This window comes from Schistocerca americana, chromosome 9 (assembly GCF_021461395.2).
Source record: "Schistocerca americana isolate TAMUIC-IGC-003095 chromosome 9, iqSchAmer2.1, whole genome shotgun sequence".
Classification (NCBI taxonomy): domain Eukaryota; kingdom Metazoa; phylum Arthropoda; class Insecta; order Orthoptera; family Acrididae; genus Schistocerca; species Schistocerca americana.
In genome coordinates, this window is record NC_060127.1 from 147,778,348 (window position 1) to 147,795,890 (window position 17,543).

Here is a 17,543-nt window from a genome sequence, read left to right on the forward strand (position 1 = left end):
AAAAAGAAAAAAAAAAAAACGACACCTGTCTGTTCGTACTCCTAGCGTGATCGCGGATATGCGACCACGAATAATACACAGTGCAAAGAAGTCGACACGTAAATTGTAGCAACAAGTGAACGTTTCGCGTAGGTCTTAGCGTGTTTTACACCACATAGGGAGAAAACCCTACAAAATGACACGTGTCCCAAGAACTGGCGGAGCAAGATGAGGCAAAAAGTGTGAGTTACTGTACGTGGAGCCGGCCGCTGTGGTAGAGCGGTTCTAGGCGCTTCAGTCTGGAACCGCGCTGTTGCTACGGTCGCAGGTTCGAATCCTGCCTCGGGCATGGATGTGTGTGATGTCCTTAGGTTAGTTAGGTTTAAGTAGTTCTAAGTCCCATAGTGCTCACAGCCATTTTTGAACTGTACGTGGCTTTGTCAAATAGTTGACAGTGGAATGTTGGCTCTACTGTTGTATTTCATGAGTGATGAAGCCACGTTCCATTTGACAGGACATGTGAACCCCCCCCCCCCCCCCCCCCCCCAACACCAGATACTGGTCAACGAACGATTAATGAGGAACCTCTTAACTGTGAAAAAAAAATTAATAATAATAATAATAATAATCTCGTAGTATGATGTGCCGTGTCAACAAATCGCGTTGTAGGTCCCACATTTTTTGAAACAACAGTAAACACTGCTGCGAATATGCCAATCTTTGAGGAATTTCACGCATAAGAGATGACAAATGGCGCGCGACAAAGTGCGTTCTAGTACTCGGGGTCGGTTTTCGTACGCCACAGTATAGAATGGGCGACGCTGAAAAAAGTCTTTGTGGCAGGACGGGCTTGCTGGAAACGAAAACAGTAACTCATTGTACGGCCCATCTCAATTCGAATCGCGGCGCTCAATCTACTTTGCACGGTGTGATTTTTGATAGATCAAACCTGCTGCTTCAGCGGCCAGAGGTGAGACTTTATTCTGCTCTTACACAGCTCACATCTTTAAAAAAAAAAAACCATGGTTGTACAAAATGTCGAAGTGATGACGTAGGTAGCGCCCAGAGCAAAGGGTAATTAATTTGTCCTCCGTAGCTGAGGAACTATGTTGCAACCGTCTCCGCTCACCTCGATTGCTGCGTATAAACGGATACTGGACCTCATTGAAGGGGCGCTACAGGAAGACGATCCTGGCGCACTTCTCATGCACTGCCAAAAAATGCACCAAATCTCAAGTACCGAAAAGTTAAAAAAAAGAGAAGAAAAAAAAGAAGCTGTTGAATGGAATTACTAGTCCAATGAGTACAGAGTATGGATTGAGAATAAACCGAACATAGGCGGACGTAATTGGCAGAAATGATACTAGCGATGAACTTAGGAAAATTGAAAACTACGAAGAAGGCGAAGCGAAGGGATTCTGCTACTTGGAAGCAAAATAACCCATGATGGATGAAACAAGAAAGAGACAAAAAGCAGATATCACAGGCACTGAAGGCATTCCTTGTCAAGAGAACTACAGTCTCTAACATCGACCTTAATTCGAGGAAGAAATTTCTGGGATGTGTTTTTGGACCACAGAATAGTATGGTAGTTGGCCACAAAATTGTATGATAGTGAAACATGGACTGTGGGAAAACCGGAACAGTAGGCAATCAAAGCATTTGGGATGTGGTGCTACGAAAGAATGTTGAAAATTAGGTGAACTGATAAGGATTGAAGTCGTCTGCAGAATCGGTGAAGAAAGAAATATTTGGAAAACACTGACAAGAAGAAGGGACAGTATGATAGAACATCTGTTACGACATCGGCGAATAACTTCCATGGTACTAGAGGAAGCAGTGGAGTGTAAAAAACTGTAGAGGAAGGCAAAGATTGGAATACAATCAGCAAATAATTGACTAGGTAGTTTGCAAGTGCTACTTTGACATGAATAGGTTGACACAGAGGAATTCGTGTCGGGCCGCATCAAACCAACCAGAATAACGATGGCTCAAAAATAAATAAATAAATGGAAACAGTCTGTGCACATCGGTACTTCACAGCCACCGCACCGTGTGAGAGTACACTCATACGTATATCAGCAATATATGATCCAATCAAATGCCTATCTTTGCTGTTTAAATTACTGTCTAATCAATCAACTATGTAATACAGCCAACAAATCAAAAAGTACACACAGAAAATAAAGGCTTATGTATCTCGGCATCAATACTTCTGTTAGCAAGCTCTCCTTTAACGCACGTGTTCCTACAGACGGTTTCCATAATATATTTTCTCTGAGTACGCTATTTGATTTGCTCGCTATTTTACAAGGCCAGTTCATTGGAAAATCATATGAATGTCTGAAGACTTGAGTTACTATACGCGTTAACGAAGTTGACACACTGCGCAGTGGCTGATGGGAGCAACTATAAAGGCCTTTCCCATCAGCCACTGCGGCGAGTGTCAACTTTTTGTCCGACAATATTACGTAAGTCTCAAATCTCTTACTGTGCACATACAGTCAAAGTAAAGACAACTGACTGTAGGAAGTTTTACATTCGTTTTCACAGTTCGTTCGAATATCGAAACGTGCATACGAGTCCACCAAGCAACAGCATTGGGACAATAAGTAAAATTTCGCCTGTGGCCACAAAAACGTGTGGATTTTGCGTTGTTTTTCGCGCCGCGGACAGTAGAATCCTTAAACCTAACTAACCTAAGGACAGCACACAACACCCAGTCATCACGAGGCAGAGAAAATCCCTGACCCCGCCGGGAATCGAACCCGGGAACCCGGGCGTGGGAAGCTAGAACGCTACCGCACGACCACGAGCTGCGGACGCGGTAGTACGAGTAGTTAATTGTTACTGTAGGGATCAGCTGCGAGCGTTTGGTTGGTTGGTTGGTTGTTTGAGGTTAAAGGGACCAAACAGCAAGGTCATCAGTCCCTTGTTTCAAATAGACTCCATTCTGCTAACGGGACATCTCAGTATAGTCAGAAAAATAAAACGGATAAAGGGGAAACGTAAAAGGGCAGTCACGTTGTCATTAGTAAAAACAAATGAGGGAAGTTGGCAAGAGAACGAACCCAACACTATGCTGAAACAGCATAGGCAAGACCACCTGTGACTTAAAAGGTACAACTGCTATAATGCAGAAAGTACGTATGGGAATAGAAAAACTAACCAAGCCTTAAAAAGAAGGGGTAAAAACAAAGTAAAAGGGAAAGAGAAGAGGATTCCGGTCAGGGAGGTGAATCGGGAATCTCTGAACACTGCCTACAGTGGGAGACACCCAAACACTCACCGCCCTGCCCCAACACCAGAGGGAGATTAAAAACTTTAAAACTGAGAATAAAAACCACTCTCCCGGAGGAAACCTAGAACCAGAGAGACCATCCGGGAATCGTCAGCCAACATCAAAGGTAAAGTGTGGGGGAGTCTGTACTTAGCACGCAGAGCCAAAAGAAGGGGGCATTCAACCAAAATGTGGGCCACTGACTGGAAGGCTCCACAACCACATAGCGGGGGTGGCTCATCACGCAAAAGGAAACCATGGGTCAGCCTGGTATGGCCAATGCGGAGACGACACAGTGTGGTCGAGTCCTTGCGGGAGAGGCTAAAGGAAGAACGCCATGGGCCTGTATTCACCTTAATGGCACGAAGTTTATTAGACAGTGGAGTAGCCTCCCAAGAATTGGCCCATGACTGTGCAAAGTGGGATTTGATGTGAAGCCGTAAATCCGCTGCAGGAGGGGTTACAGAAAACGGGGGGTAAGTAACTGCTCCCCCAGCCAAACGATCAGCGAGCTCATTACCCGGGATACCCACATGGCCCGGGACCCATAGGAAGTCAATGGAACAAGCAGCACGGTGAAGATCAGCGAGATGGTCATGGATGGCAGAGACCAAGGGATGGCGCGAAAAACACCGGTCAATAGCAAGAAGGCCACTCATCGAGTCCGTACATAACAAAACGCGGTTGTGTTGGGATTGTTTAATAAAGGTAAGGGCCCGGGAAATTGCCATCAATTCCGCAGTAAACACCCCACATGAGGGTGGCAGTAGATGATTTTCCGTTCCAACAAAGGACGTGAAGGCATACCCAACATGATCAGCAGATTTAGAGCCATCAGTGTAAAAAACAACAGCATCCCGAAACTCCCATAAAATTTGGCGGAAAAAGGAACGGAACACCACCGGGGGGATGGAATCTTTCGGACCGCGGCGGAGATCCATCCGAATTCGAGGCCGAGGAACTAACCAAGGAGGGGTGGAGGGGAGGGAGCGAGGAAGACAGGACAAAGAAGGAAGCCGAAAATCACGGGTAAGAGACGCAAGGCGCAGCCCAACCGGTAAACCCGCCCGAGGGCGGGAGTCAGGCGGGCGACGTCCATGGTCTGGGAATAGGATAGAATAGGAAGGATGAGCGGGAGAAGAACGGATAGTAAGGGCATAAGACACCAGAAGCTGGGACCGCCGAACAGAAAGAGGGGGGATCCCAGCTTCAACCAGGAGACTATCAACAGGGCTAGTAGGGAAGGCACCGGTGGCCAAACGGATACCACGATGGTGGACTGGATCCAGCACGTGCAGCGTGGAAGGAGCAGCTGAACCATAAACTTGACAACCATAGTCCAAACGTGACAGAACTAGAGCACGATAAAGACGGAGGAGGAGGGAACGGTCCGCACCCCAGGAGGAGTGGGCAAGAAAGCGAAGGACATTGAGTTTACGGAAACATCCTACCTTCAGGAGTCTGATATGGGGCAGCCAAGTGAGCTTGTTGTCGAAAAGAAGACCTAGGAAACGAAACTGTGGAACCACAGGCAATCTTTGTGCAGCGAGATAGAGCTCTGGATCAGGGTGGACCGTAGTACGGCGACAGAAGTGGACCACCCGCGATTTTAAAGGAGAGAATTGAAACCCGTGGGAGAGGGTCCATGCAGAGGCACGCCGTATAGCCACCTGGAGCTGCCGTTCTGCAGATGGCATCGAGGAGGAACTAACCCAAATGCAGAAATCATCCACATACAGGGCAGGGGCGACCAAGGGACCGACAGAGGCCACAAGTCCATCGATAGCAATGAGGAAAAGAAGGACACTCAAGACCGAACCCTGTGGGATGCCCGTCTCCTGGGTCCGTGGAGAACTAAAAGCAGTACCAATTCGAACTCTGAATGACCGATGGATCAGGAACTGGCGGATAAAAATCGGGAGTGGGCCCCGAAGACCCCACTGATGAAGGGTTAGTAAGATGTGATGGCGCCAGGCCGTGTCATAGGCCTTGCGAAGGTCAAAAAACACTGCAACCAAATGGCGGCGCTGGGAAAAAGCCTGCCGAACTGCGGATTCCAAGCGAAGCAAATGATCGATTGGAGATCGTCCCTCTCGAAAGCCACACTGGTAAGGGGACAATAGATCCCGAGATTCGAGGACCCAAGTGAGCCGACGGGCTACCAGCCGTTCAAGTAACTTACAACCAACATTGGTCAAACTAATTGGCCGATAGCTGTCAACAGATAGGGGGTTCTGACCAGGCTTAAGGACAGGAACCACAATGCTATCCCTCCACTGAGAAGGGAAGTCACCCTGGAGCCAGATACGGTTAAACACCCGAAGAAGATGGTGCCGTTGTGGAGCACTGAGATGTTGAAGCAGCTGGTTATGAATGGAATCTGGGCCAGGAGCCGTATCATGAGAAGCAGATAGAGCAGAAAGAAATTCCCATTCAGTGAAAGGTTCGTTGTAAGATTCTGACTCACAAGTGGTGGAACATAAGGTGACAGCTTCGGCCTGCTGTTTTTGATGAAGGAAAGCAGCTGGATAGGAGGCCGACGCTGATGCCACTGCAAAATGGGTCGCAAGATGTTCTGCGAGAACTAATGGGTCCGTACAAATGCCATCTGGGAGGTGAAGGCCTGGGAGGGTGGACTGCCGATGGCAACCTTGGAGAGAGCGAAGTGTAGCCCATACCCGTGACAGAGGGACAGTGGAACCAAGGGAAGAAACGAATCGTTCCCAACATATCCGCTTGCTCTGTTTGATTAAATAACGGGCTTTAGCGCGAAGGCGCTTAAAGGTAGAAAGGCTGGCTACAGATGGGTGCCTCTTAAAGTGTTGCAAAGCTCGACGGCGATCACGGATGGCAATGGCAATGGCCGTACTCCACCACGGGACTTGCCGACGACGAAATTGTCCAGATGAGCGCGGGACAGCAAGGTTAGCAGCGCGAACAATCGCGTCAGACACGTCACGTAGGACGTCATCAATACAAACCGACAAAGAGGGAGAAAACTCGACCTGTGCAGTATATAGAGGCCAATCGGCGCGGTGGAAAGACCAACGAGGTAACCTCTCCATCGGGGAGCGGGAAGGGAGCGTGATAATCAACGGGAAATGGTCACTATCACAAAGGTCGTCGTGTGGCGACCAGTGTAATGAAGGGAGGAGAGAGGGAGAAGAAAGAGAAAGATCAATGGCAGAAAAGGTACCATGACCAGCACTGAAATGAGTAGGGGAGCCATCATTAAGAAGGCACAGGTCGTGGTCTGCAATAAATTGGTCGATAAGAAGACCTCGTCTAGATGGAAAGGCACTGCCCCACAAAGGATGATGAGCATTAAAATCCCCAAGGAGGAGGAAGGGAGGAGGAAGTTGCTGAAGAAGGGTGGTTAAGGCAGCAGGTGTAAGAGTCCTGTCAGGAGGGAGATAAAGATTGCATACTGTGACTGCAGAGTCTAAGTGGACCCTAACAGCAACTGCTTCCAATGTAGTTTGGAGAGGAATCCACGTGCTAGCAATGTCTGTACGGACCAACGTACAAACGCCACCAGAAGCCCGCAAGGGTCCGACCCGATTTCGACAGAAAACACGGAACCCACGGAGGGTCGGTGAGTGAGCATCAGTAAAATGAGATTCCTGGAGAACCACACAAGCTGCTGAGTAGGACGAAAGAAGGGATTTCAATTCCGGAAGGTGACGATAGTAGCCATTACAATTCCATTGGAGAACCACAGAACGATGGTTTAAATGAGGGCTGAACACGCTAAATCCAGTCATACCGCCGGGTCCCCACCCGTCACCGACAGGGAGGGGGCGACATCCATAAACGACAGGTCAGAATCCGGTTGTGAAGCCGGGGAAGGGACCTCTGGTGACACCAGAGGCTCTTTGTCCCGGGACTTATGTGTCTTCTTCTTTTCAGGCTGGGATCGAGGAGGGCTGTGTGGCATAATGGAGCCAGCTGCAGCAAGATCAGGAACAGAAAGAGACCGGGCGACCTGGGGGCCGATAGACCGCGGCTCTCGCGGTCGCCGCGCCGCAGCAGACCTTTGACCTGGAAGGTGCCGGGAAGGGGCATCCCGGGAGAGGCGCCCTTGACCGGCAGACGCCGAAGGAGTGGGACACTTCTCCGGCTGGGGAGGGGGAGCGGCGCCCAGAGGAGAAGGTGTGGGAGCCGCAGGGGAGGGGGGAAGGAGAGGGGTCCGGGACGGGGGTAAGGAAGGGGGAGGAAGGGATGAAGATGTAACCAAGGCGTAACTAGATGTCATGGACACAGGGTGCAATCGTGCATATTTCTTACGGGCCTCCGTGTAGCTTAAACGATCAAGAGACTTATACTCCTGTATCTTTTTTTCTTTCTTATAGACTGGGCAATCTGCTGAACGTGGAGAATGACTACCATGACAATTTACACATACAGGAGGGGGAACACAGGGACTCCCCTCATGGAGTGGACGTCCACAGTCACCACAGAGAGGGTCCTGGGTACAGCGAGAAGACATGTGGCCAAAACGCAAGCACTTAAAACACCGCATAGGAGGTGGGATGTACGGCTTCACATCACAGCGATAGACCATAATCTTAACTTTCTCAGGAAGGGTATCCCCTTCAAAGGCCAGGATAAAGGCACCAGTATCAATACGATTATCTTTAGGACCCTTCTGAACACGCCGAACAAAGTGAACACCCCGCCGTCCGAGATTGTCCCGAAGTTCCTCATCAGTTTGAAGGATGAGGTCTCTGTGAAAAATCACACCTTGTACCATATTTAGAGACTGGTGAGGGGTAATGGACACGGGAATTGTGCCAAGATGGGTACAGGCACGAAGGGCCGCAGATTGGGCAGCCGAAGCAGTTTTTATCAGTAATGAACCCGACCGCATCTTGCTCAGGGAGTCCACTTCGCCGAACTTGTCTTCAATGTGTTCCACAAAGAATAAAGGTTTGACACTGGTGAAAGTATCTCCATCAGTCCTGGTGCAAACTAGATAACGGGGGAAAGGTTTTGCCCCTAGACGACGGGCCTGACCCTCCTCCCAGGGGGTAGCCACGGAAGGGAAGGCCGAAGGGGCAAGAGAAGCAGCACTTGAGGAATCAGTACCACGCAGAGAGACGGCCGCAGAAGAGCGGCCAGAGGTTTGGACCCTTATGCGTTTCATCTGCATAGCGTCCGCCCTGATACCACCCACTCCGATCAGGGGCTCTCCTCACGGGCGCCACCCAGCCACAGCAAGGGCCGTCTGGCACGGCGGCCATTGCCGGGAGTTCCGATGCTCCAGGATGACGAGCAACAACTCCAAGGCATGCATGAGGAGGTCACAGCTCAGGTATCAGAAGTGTGATCCCTGTGTGTTCAGGGGGCTCAACCAAAAGGGTACATAGCGACCCCACCACACGGGCTGGCTACCGTGCTGGCTATGCACCCTAGCATCAGACAACGACGTAGAAGAAAAGGTGGAATATACTAGGAGGGCACACGTCGGAGACACTAGGTAAGGTGCTCTTCCCCAAATGGCTCACACTACGGAAGAGAAATTTTGGAATGGAGGTCAAACCCCAGAGGGGGACCAAGGAATGCCAAAAGGAGGAGATGATTACGCAACAAAGCCAGAGTGTAAAACCAACAGAACCAGGAGGATAGCGGGGGCCAACATAAGCAAGGACACCAATAGAGGGAGAGGAGAGGGCGAGGGGAAAGGGGTATGGAGGGGAAAGGAGGGGAAGGGAAAGGAAATGCAGCCCGGGAGAGAAAGAAGGCTGCAATGGCTCGGGGCCCCGTGCTCGCCACGCACGCATCCACGAAAGAGTTGTGGACCCCCTGGGGGGCTGCGAGCGTTTGAAATGGTTCGCCTGTGGATGATAAAGTTGGTAGCACGAAATGGTTAAAGATAAAAAAAAAACAGTAATCTGTGAACAGTAACAATAAATGATCATTATCAATCTAAAACCTGGCGTAATACAATTACGACGGTTTCTCGATTCTTACCGCATCCCACTTGACAATAGAAAGAAAAAAGGTATAAGACGCCAAGCAACGGGGATAGAACGGAAGTGAAATCATACATTATCAACGGAAAAATGCTCGTATCGGAATATAAAAAAGTCCAGTATTCTCCTGTTTATTAAAAGGCTCTGACTGAAAAGTGGGGTACCCGTTGCCTCATTTTACTTTCCTCAGCACCTTCAAAAATGTTCCCAAAAATTCTGGCATGGGAACATATTCGCGCTCTTTTCAACATGCAACTCACCTCACACTCCCACAAGCTAACTGTAACTCCCTCACACCCACTAATCCATCGTTGTTAGGTCGCTCTTACCCATCCACTCCCTGTGTTTCTCTCTCTCATTCATCCCAACCCACTGTCATTCTCTCTTTGTGTGTGTCTGTCACGGTTCTGTCCTACTACTGCTGACTCCTTGGGTTGGGGTTGTTTAGGGGAGGAGACCAGACAGCGAGATCATCGGTCTCATCGGATTAGGGAAGGATGGGGAAGGAAGTCGGCCGTGTCCTTTCAAAGGAACCATCCCGGCTTTTGTCTGAAGCGATTTAGGGAAATCACGGAAAACCAAAATCAGGATGGCCGGACGCGGAATTGAAGCGACGTCCTCCCGAATACGAGTCCAGTGTGCTAACAACGGCGCCACCTCGCTCGGTACTACTTTCGTTGTCACTGTCTCCCTCTTGCTCTCTCTCAGCGCTAATACCTCATTCCTACTTTCCTGCTGCTACTGTCTATCTAGAAACATGCACGTAATGCCAGAAATCAGTACTTCTGACAACAGAGTTAAGGCAATATGGAATGCAGTGAAGCAAGAGACAGGACAATCAACGAGGATAACATTACTACTGCATAGAATGGAAGGGTTATAAATGGCAAGTCACAGATAGAAAATTATTTAACAATCATTTCTTAAATATAGTTGAAAGCATAAGGAGCAACAGTTCAAGAGAAACATCACAGCAATATGTTGAAGTAATTCTCATAAAATTACATCATATGAATGTACCACCAACTTCTACTTCTGAAATCGAGAGGGTCATACATTCTCTCAAGAATAAAAGGTCTGCCGGCCGCGGTGGTCTCGCGGTTCTAGGCGCGCAGTCCGGAACCGTGCGACTGCTACGGTCGCAGGTTCGAATCCTGCCTCGGGCATGGATGTGTGTGATGTCCTTAGGTTAGTTAGGTTTAAGTAGTTCTAAGTTCTAAGGGACTGATGACCACAGCAGTTGAGTCCCATAGTGCTCAGAGCCATTTGAGCCAATAAAAGGTCTTCTGGTTTTGATGGTGTTTCAACACAGTACTAAAGAGTTGTTCCCATACAGTAAGTCCGGTATTGTCCGAAATATGTAAAGCATCACTAACTCAATGCATTTTTCCAGAGAGCCTGAAATACGCCGTTGTTAAACCACTCTTTAAGAAAGGTGATAAGAGAGATGTCCGTAACTACCGACCTATTTAACTGCTGACATTCTCCAAACGTTTTGGGGAAGCGATGTATTCTAGAATGGTATCTCACCCTGGCAACAATAATATCCTCAGCAAATTACAATTTGGGTTTCAGAAGGGTTGCTCTACTAAGAATGCCATTTACATGTTCACATACCAGATATTACAAGCACTAAATAACAAAATAGCACCGGCAGGTATTTTCTGTGACCTACTCAATCATAGAATACTCCTAGATAAATTTGAAGTTTTATGGTATTGATGGTATAGCCAACAAATGGGTCATGTCATATCTAACCAAAAGAATGCAGGAAGTTGTACTTCCATCGGCACAGTTACCGGTGAGGTGTACCTTCAGAAGCTTCAGACATCCACTTTACCTGCCATCCGAGAATTGTATGGAGACGGAAGAGTTTACTTTCAACAAGATGGTGCCCCAGCCCACTACCAAAATCGTGTTAGGGCGTATCTCGACGAAAATCTACCAGGAAGATGGATAGGCTATGGAGTATCCACCACGTTCCCCAGACCTAACCCCTCTGGACTTTCACCTGTGGGGAACACTAAAGGACGTCGTTTATCGACAAAAGCCGCGCACATTGGATGGACTTCGAGAATCCATCGTACATTCATGTGCAAATATCCAACTGAACACGTTGCAGTCAGTTCGTGCTGCAGTTCGGCGGCATCGTTTGTGTGTGGATTTTAATGGTGACCATTTCGAACATCCACAGTGATACCTTTAACTTGGACTTTAAGCTACACCTTCACCAAAAACGAGACAACTCCGTCAGTTTGCAAGTTATGGACTTTTAAACAGTGAATACTTTTTTTGGACCCCTCTGTATTTTGAAGTAATAAATATATAATACTAGTAGTATCTGAAATTTGGGCTAAACATAAACGAAGCCAAGACAGAGAACCTCGTTATGACGCGTGGTCATTGTCAGACTGCTGATCATCTACAATCACTGCAGGTTGGAGACCATTCCTACAAGAGTGTGCAAGAATTCAAATACCTAGGGGCACTTTTCACTGAGAACTCGTCATGTGAAGCAGAGATCTATGCCAGAATACAAGCAGGAAACCGATCTTACCACAGCCTAGCACAACTGCTTCGGTCCAAATCTCTCTCCAGACAGTTCAAGATTCGACTGTACAAAACCCTGATCCAGCCTGTTGTTCTATATGGCTGTGAGACATGGAGTATCCGGAAACAGGACTTCCATAAGCTCCTTGTCTTTGAGAGAAAAGTGCTTCGGAAGATCTTCGGCCCGGTTCTGGATGCAGATACAGGGGAATGGAGGATCAGATACAACCAAGAGCTTGAGGAACTATACCAGCAGCCCAACATAGCAGGAGCTGTCAAAGCCAAACGAATGCAGTGGGCCGGCCATGTGGCCCGGATGGAGGATCACAGATGGCCTCGGAAGCTCCTGGATTTCACACCTACAGGAAAGAGACCACCAGGGAGACCCAAGAAGCGTTGGAGGGATGGACTCCATGAAGATTTAAAACAAATGTCAATAGATGTGGACGAATGGCGGATAGCAGCAATGGACAGAATACAGTGGAGGAGGAAACTTGTAGATGCGTGCGGTCCACTGGGCCTGATCACGTAGTAGTAGCAGTATCTGAATGTGTCAATAACGGACAATTACAAATTTGTCGGTTAGCTCCCTCTCGCATTCTAGGACAGAATTGCTGTTACCACTGCCATTCTGGTCGGAGTGTGCCCTCCGTCATTTTCCCTGTTATGCTGCAGCTTTGCCATTTCTGTAGCGGGTTCCAGTTACGCCAGACTGTCGACGTACCTTCTTATTTTCTCACATACATTTTTCGCTCCTCCTTTCAGTTCACCATTATAGCCTTTCACAAAGGGCTCCCTCACTTCATAGCTCTTTATCGCGTTTCTCATCTCCTTAAAGAAGGCTCCTATTTTGTTTTCTTGAATCCATCATCCGCTTCCTTTGACTCTTCATTCCACCTGTTTCTCCTGGCATCTTCTATTATTTTAGCGGTTCTTCTTCTCATAAACTCAGATTTTTCACGCCCTTTTCTTTCTCGGTTGTCTGCCAAACCCTCCCCCCTTTTTTCTTCTACAATCAACTGCTTCTCCACACTCGTCCATCCAGCACTCTCGTCTTATTCCCTCATCACTTAGGGAAAGCCATTCCGTTTCCACTTTGATCATATCCCTCACATTTTCTCGGGTGTTTTTCTATTGTAAGGTTCATTCAATCTCATATTAGATCTGTTCAGTGGTACTCTGTATGTTTTCTGAGGTGTCACCGCCAGACACCACACTTGCTAGGTGGTAGCCTTTAAATCGGCCGCGGTCCGCTAGTATACGTCGGACCCGTGTGTCGCCACTATCAGTGATTGCAGACCGAGCGCCGCCACACGGCAGGTCTAGAGAGACGTCCTAACACTCGCCCCAGTTGTACAGCCGACTTTGCTAGCGATGGTTCACTGTCTACATACGCTCTCATTTGCCGAGACGATAGTTAGCATAGCCTTCAGCTACGTCATTTGCTACGACCTAGCAAGGCGCCATTATCATTTGCTATTTATCTTGTGATGCATGTACCATCAGACCGGTGTTTACCCATTATGGATTAAAGTTAAGCATTCCAGAAGCTACGTACTTTTTTTACTAGACTCAACTCCTTTAACTGTTCCAGACCTCACGCCAGTCTGCGTGAGCTTAAACGCGTGCCTTTCGGCTACCTCATAGTGGCTTGGATGTGTTGCCAAGTCAACATTTTCATGCTTTTCTTTTTTGATATCTATTTGGCAGACATTTGCATAATTTGGTGAGGTAGGGCTAACGGTCAGGTTCTATGTTACTGTTTTTCTGACTGATGTTCTTAATTTCCCTGTACGTCACTTCCCAGACCTCTTCATATCGCTCAAGATATCGCACAATGTTAAGGAAATACCTCAGTCGAGATACACATCTGAATATCGGGAGAAGATCAGTAATTAACCTCCGATCAAACTTACGTCATGCTGCCAAACAATTTTTAAGATTTATCTGATGACCTTAATTATCGCTTAGCAGTTCGATAGAAAAACTGTGATAATATTTACACATTACGTCGTAGCGCTGAGAAGCCTGATAAAAAGTTGAAATCAATATGTACATTGACGTCACACACCAGCTGTGAGACGATAATTGGTTTAAAGTTCAGTCGACGATGTTCTTACAGCTGGGAGTAGCAAACCGGCCGTCTCTTTTTCAAAGGAAAAGTTAGGGGGGGGGGGGGGGGGCGTCGAGTGCCTTAAGCACTTCGATAAACAGCACAAATTACTCTGAGGGCAAGACCGGAAAATTTTAATTTTACTTCGAGAATTAAAAGTCGCAGTTTTACTTTAGAGCATTGTTGGTGTCCCATATAGCAACAATTATTAAATGGCAACAAAAGCCACTACGAAGCTAACGTAACATTATTGACTCGAGAACGAAGTAAATACGGTCGACCGTCAGTGTGTTGTTAGACTACTTGAACGGCAAAATTACTCTTTCCATTATTTTATACCCTTTTAAATTCTGGAATCTTAACACAACCTTTTTACCGCGTAGAGTCATCTACATCCGCATGAATGCTCTGCATAACACTTAAGTACCGTTCCTCGCAGAGGGTTTATCAGACTCAGTCTTTGATTTGCTTTCACCACAATATTTTCTGTGTATTCTTTCCAATTTAAATTGTTCGTAATCGTAAATCCTAGGTGTTTAGTTAAATTTTCGGCATTTAGATCACACTATTGTGTAACCGAAATTTAAGGATTCCTTTTAGTACTCATCTGACCTCACACTTTTCATTATTTCGGATGAAATGCCAATTTTCGTACCATTCACAATCTTTTTTAGATCGTTTTGGAATTTGTTTTTATCTTGTAATGAATTTACTAGACGGTAAACGATGGCATCTTCTGCAAACAACCTAAGACGTCGGCTCAGGTTGTACCCTGAATCGTTTATATAAACAAGGAACAGCAAAGGGCCTATAAAACTACTTTGAGGAACGCCAGAAATCACTCTGGCTTTCAGAGAGTTACAACGAACTGTGTCTCTGACACGAAATCGCGTATCTAGTCACGTAAGTGAGATGATATTCCATAAGCACGCAGTTTAGCCGCTTGGTTGGTACAGTGTCAAAAGCCTTTTAGAAATCCAGAAATACGGAATCAATTTGGAATTCCTTGTCAACAGCACTTTCTGTATGTTAAGAGCTAGTTGTGTTTCAGAAGAAGGATGTTTTCTAAATCCGTGTTGACTGTGTCAATAGACCGTTCTCTTCAACATAATTCATAATATTGGAACACAATGTGTGTTCTACAATCCTGCTGCATATCGACGTTAATGATACGGGCTTATAATTTAGTGAATGACTCCCACTTACTTGATTATTGGTGTAACCTGTGCAACTTTCCATTCTTTGAGTACGGATGTTTCGTCGAGCGAGTGGTTTTATATGATTGTTAAGTATAGATTCTATGCATTAAAATTAATAATTTGATGCATGGTTTATATACAGCCGTCGTTTTCTGAAAACGTTCGTCATATGTCTGCACCATTCATTCCATATAAAATAGTTTTGTCTTCTCAGTTTATAACATGATGCTCGTGTTACCATACCATTTACATAGCTTCTGTATAAACACACTTTGCCGTCTACTCGTATTCACTTGCGAAATGTATACATATTGTAGATACATTAAGTAAAGCAACCTTCTTCGTTCGGCTGCAAACGGTATGTGGAGAACACGTAAACAATACGTTTACTTTCCAACGATTGTAACACGCGCACAAAATAACTTTTCTTATTGCAGACAAACACGACAAGAAGATAATTAGGAAACTACCAAGTGATCTTTTTCGCAGAATCTGTGGGTGACAATATAGAAGCATTTCCGTTCCATCTTTTTTTAACCTGTGCTACAAGCATGCGAGTGGAATGCATAAGAAGCCGGCACCGATTTTGAATACCGGCATACCTCTTACCGTTGAGTACACGTTCATAGCTCGGAGAGGTAAAGCATGTCTTTCACGTGCGGCTGAATGCAGTGCTCAAAATATAGCTGTAGACTTTTCTTCCACTACATAGTTTTCATCTTTCTTACTATTACGATGAGGTTTAGCGTTGAGAAATTCCTACTTGGCGTTTAAAGACCTAACAAGATCTATTTGATCTCGATGTTTCCACGCTAGAAAGACAATTGCTATAAATTTTCTAGCCTTGGCCATTCCTATATCCGAATACATTACTTTGAAACATAGCCAGCCAAACATACATAAAAAAGTGCTCAAGTGCCAATTCAGTGAATGCAGAAACAATTACATGTCGGTAACACTTATAATTCATCAGACTAATTCGCCATGTTGAAAACAAAGAGCATGCGCTTTCACCATTTGACAACACCCGGTTTTTTCTGTACGTAAACATTTCTTGTTAAAGTAAGAATGTTTTTGAAGCTGTGAAAGAATGTTAACTGATACTTAAACACACTGTCTGAACGCATTCGTGTTAACAATATTAATCGTACACAAACGTTGACAGTCAACTCCGCCTAAACAAAAAGTTTAGGGACACAGAAGTAATACGTCATGTTACAGAGGTATGTCTATTTCTAAAGCATATCCTAGCTTTTTTTTTTTGTTTGATCTACGGTCTGCAGAGACCTTTCTTGCATTGCATAGGCCGTTATGATATTTACTTAACGTCAACTTTTACATCACATACGTCGGGGAGTAGGTTTCTAAATGTCCTGTGGTTCATTAAACAAAGTAAACAACTGAAATTAAATTACTTCCTTATAGCTGGTAGAGTGTGATGGCGAAATAAAGGTTGTGGTAAGGGACTGAGGTCTACGCTTAACCTTCTGTTTATGTTCGAGTGCCATATTTTACGCATATCAGTCTTTTGTTTACAAGACCTAAAACAACCAGGTGAATCCAGAAAAATTTATATTACATAATAAAATCTCTAGGTAATTATTTCAGGTGGGAAGGGGGTGCAACATCAGACGCTAGCCAACCGATTATGTTTCTTTTTGGTAAATATCCAGCTAACCAAAGTCTCCGACGAATATTATTGTGCATACTTTGTACGTACATTGTACATAATCTATAAAGATTGTAAGAGGGCAGTACTGTGTAAGTTTTTACACATCGAACGTAATTTGTGTGATTGGCATTACGACGGTTTGACGTCTTACCTCCGTCTTGGTGATGCGATGTCTGGCCAGTTTGACGACGGCGAAGTTGCCCTTGCCGATGGTGCGTTCGATGTCGTAGAAGCCCACGCGGATGGGCGTCGCTCCCGAAGAGGAGGCGGCTGTGGCGGCGGAAGTGGGCGGCGGCGACGACGACGCGACCGTAGACGCCGCCATGGGCGCCGAGGCCGGCGGCTGCTGCAGCGGGAGGTGCGCTCGGCCGTCGCACGAGGACATGATGACCATGACGTCGACGCCCTCAGAGCTGCGACTCGCGCGCCGACGCGCGTCTGTTGGGCCGGCTGTGTGCGTGCAGCGGCGTGGGTGGCGGGGGCGGCGTCATCGCAGCCGCGACGCGCCGGTGGGCGGAAGTAATAAACGAGAAACTGCCGTACGTCCGCGACGGCGCACAGCTAGTGACCGCCGGGGTCCTTCACACTGCGGTTCACTTATGCAGAGACGGAGCGATTTTGTCACGCGGCACCAGATCAGAGCCGTTTAAATGCCCTCCATCAATCAACTACGGTATGCGTCACGCGTGTAATTTTTCTGCTACAGCGAAATGCTAGATGCAATAATAACAAAACATAATTGTACTGATAGGAGCGCTATAGTGATGGAGAAAGC

At 46.7% G+C, this 17,543-nt stretch overlaps 1 protein-coding gene across 1 annotated transcript in view; it reads right to left on the minus strand.

Moving 5' to 3' along the window:
* Positions 1–17,133, minus strand: part of LOC124550758 (serine/threonine-protein kinase SIK1-like) — a 454,642-nt gene extending 437,509 nt beyond the window's left edge. Inside the window, exon 1 of the mRNA XM_047125480.1 lies at positions 16,920–17,133. Coding sequence (XP_046981436.1) covers positions 16,920–17,093 — 174 coding nt within the window. The 5' untranslated portion in view covers positions 17,094–17,133. The remainder of the gene's footprint in view (positions 1–16,919) is intronic.
* Between the last annotated feature and the right edge of the window lie 410 nt (positions 17,134–17,543).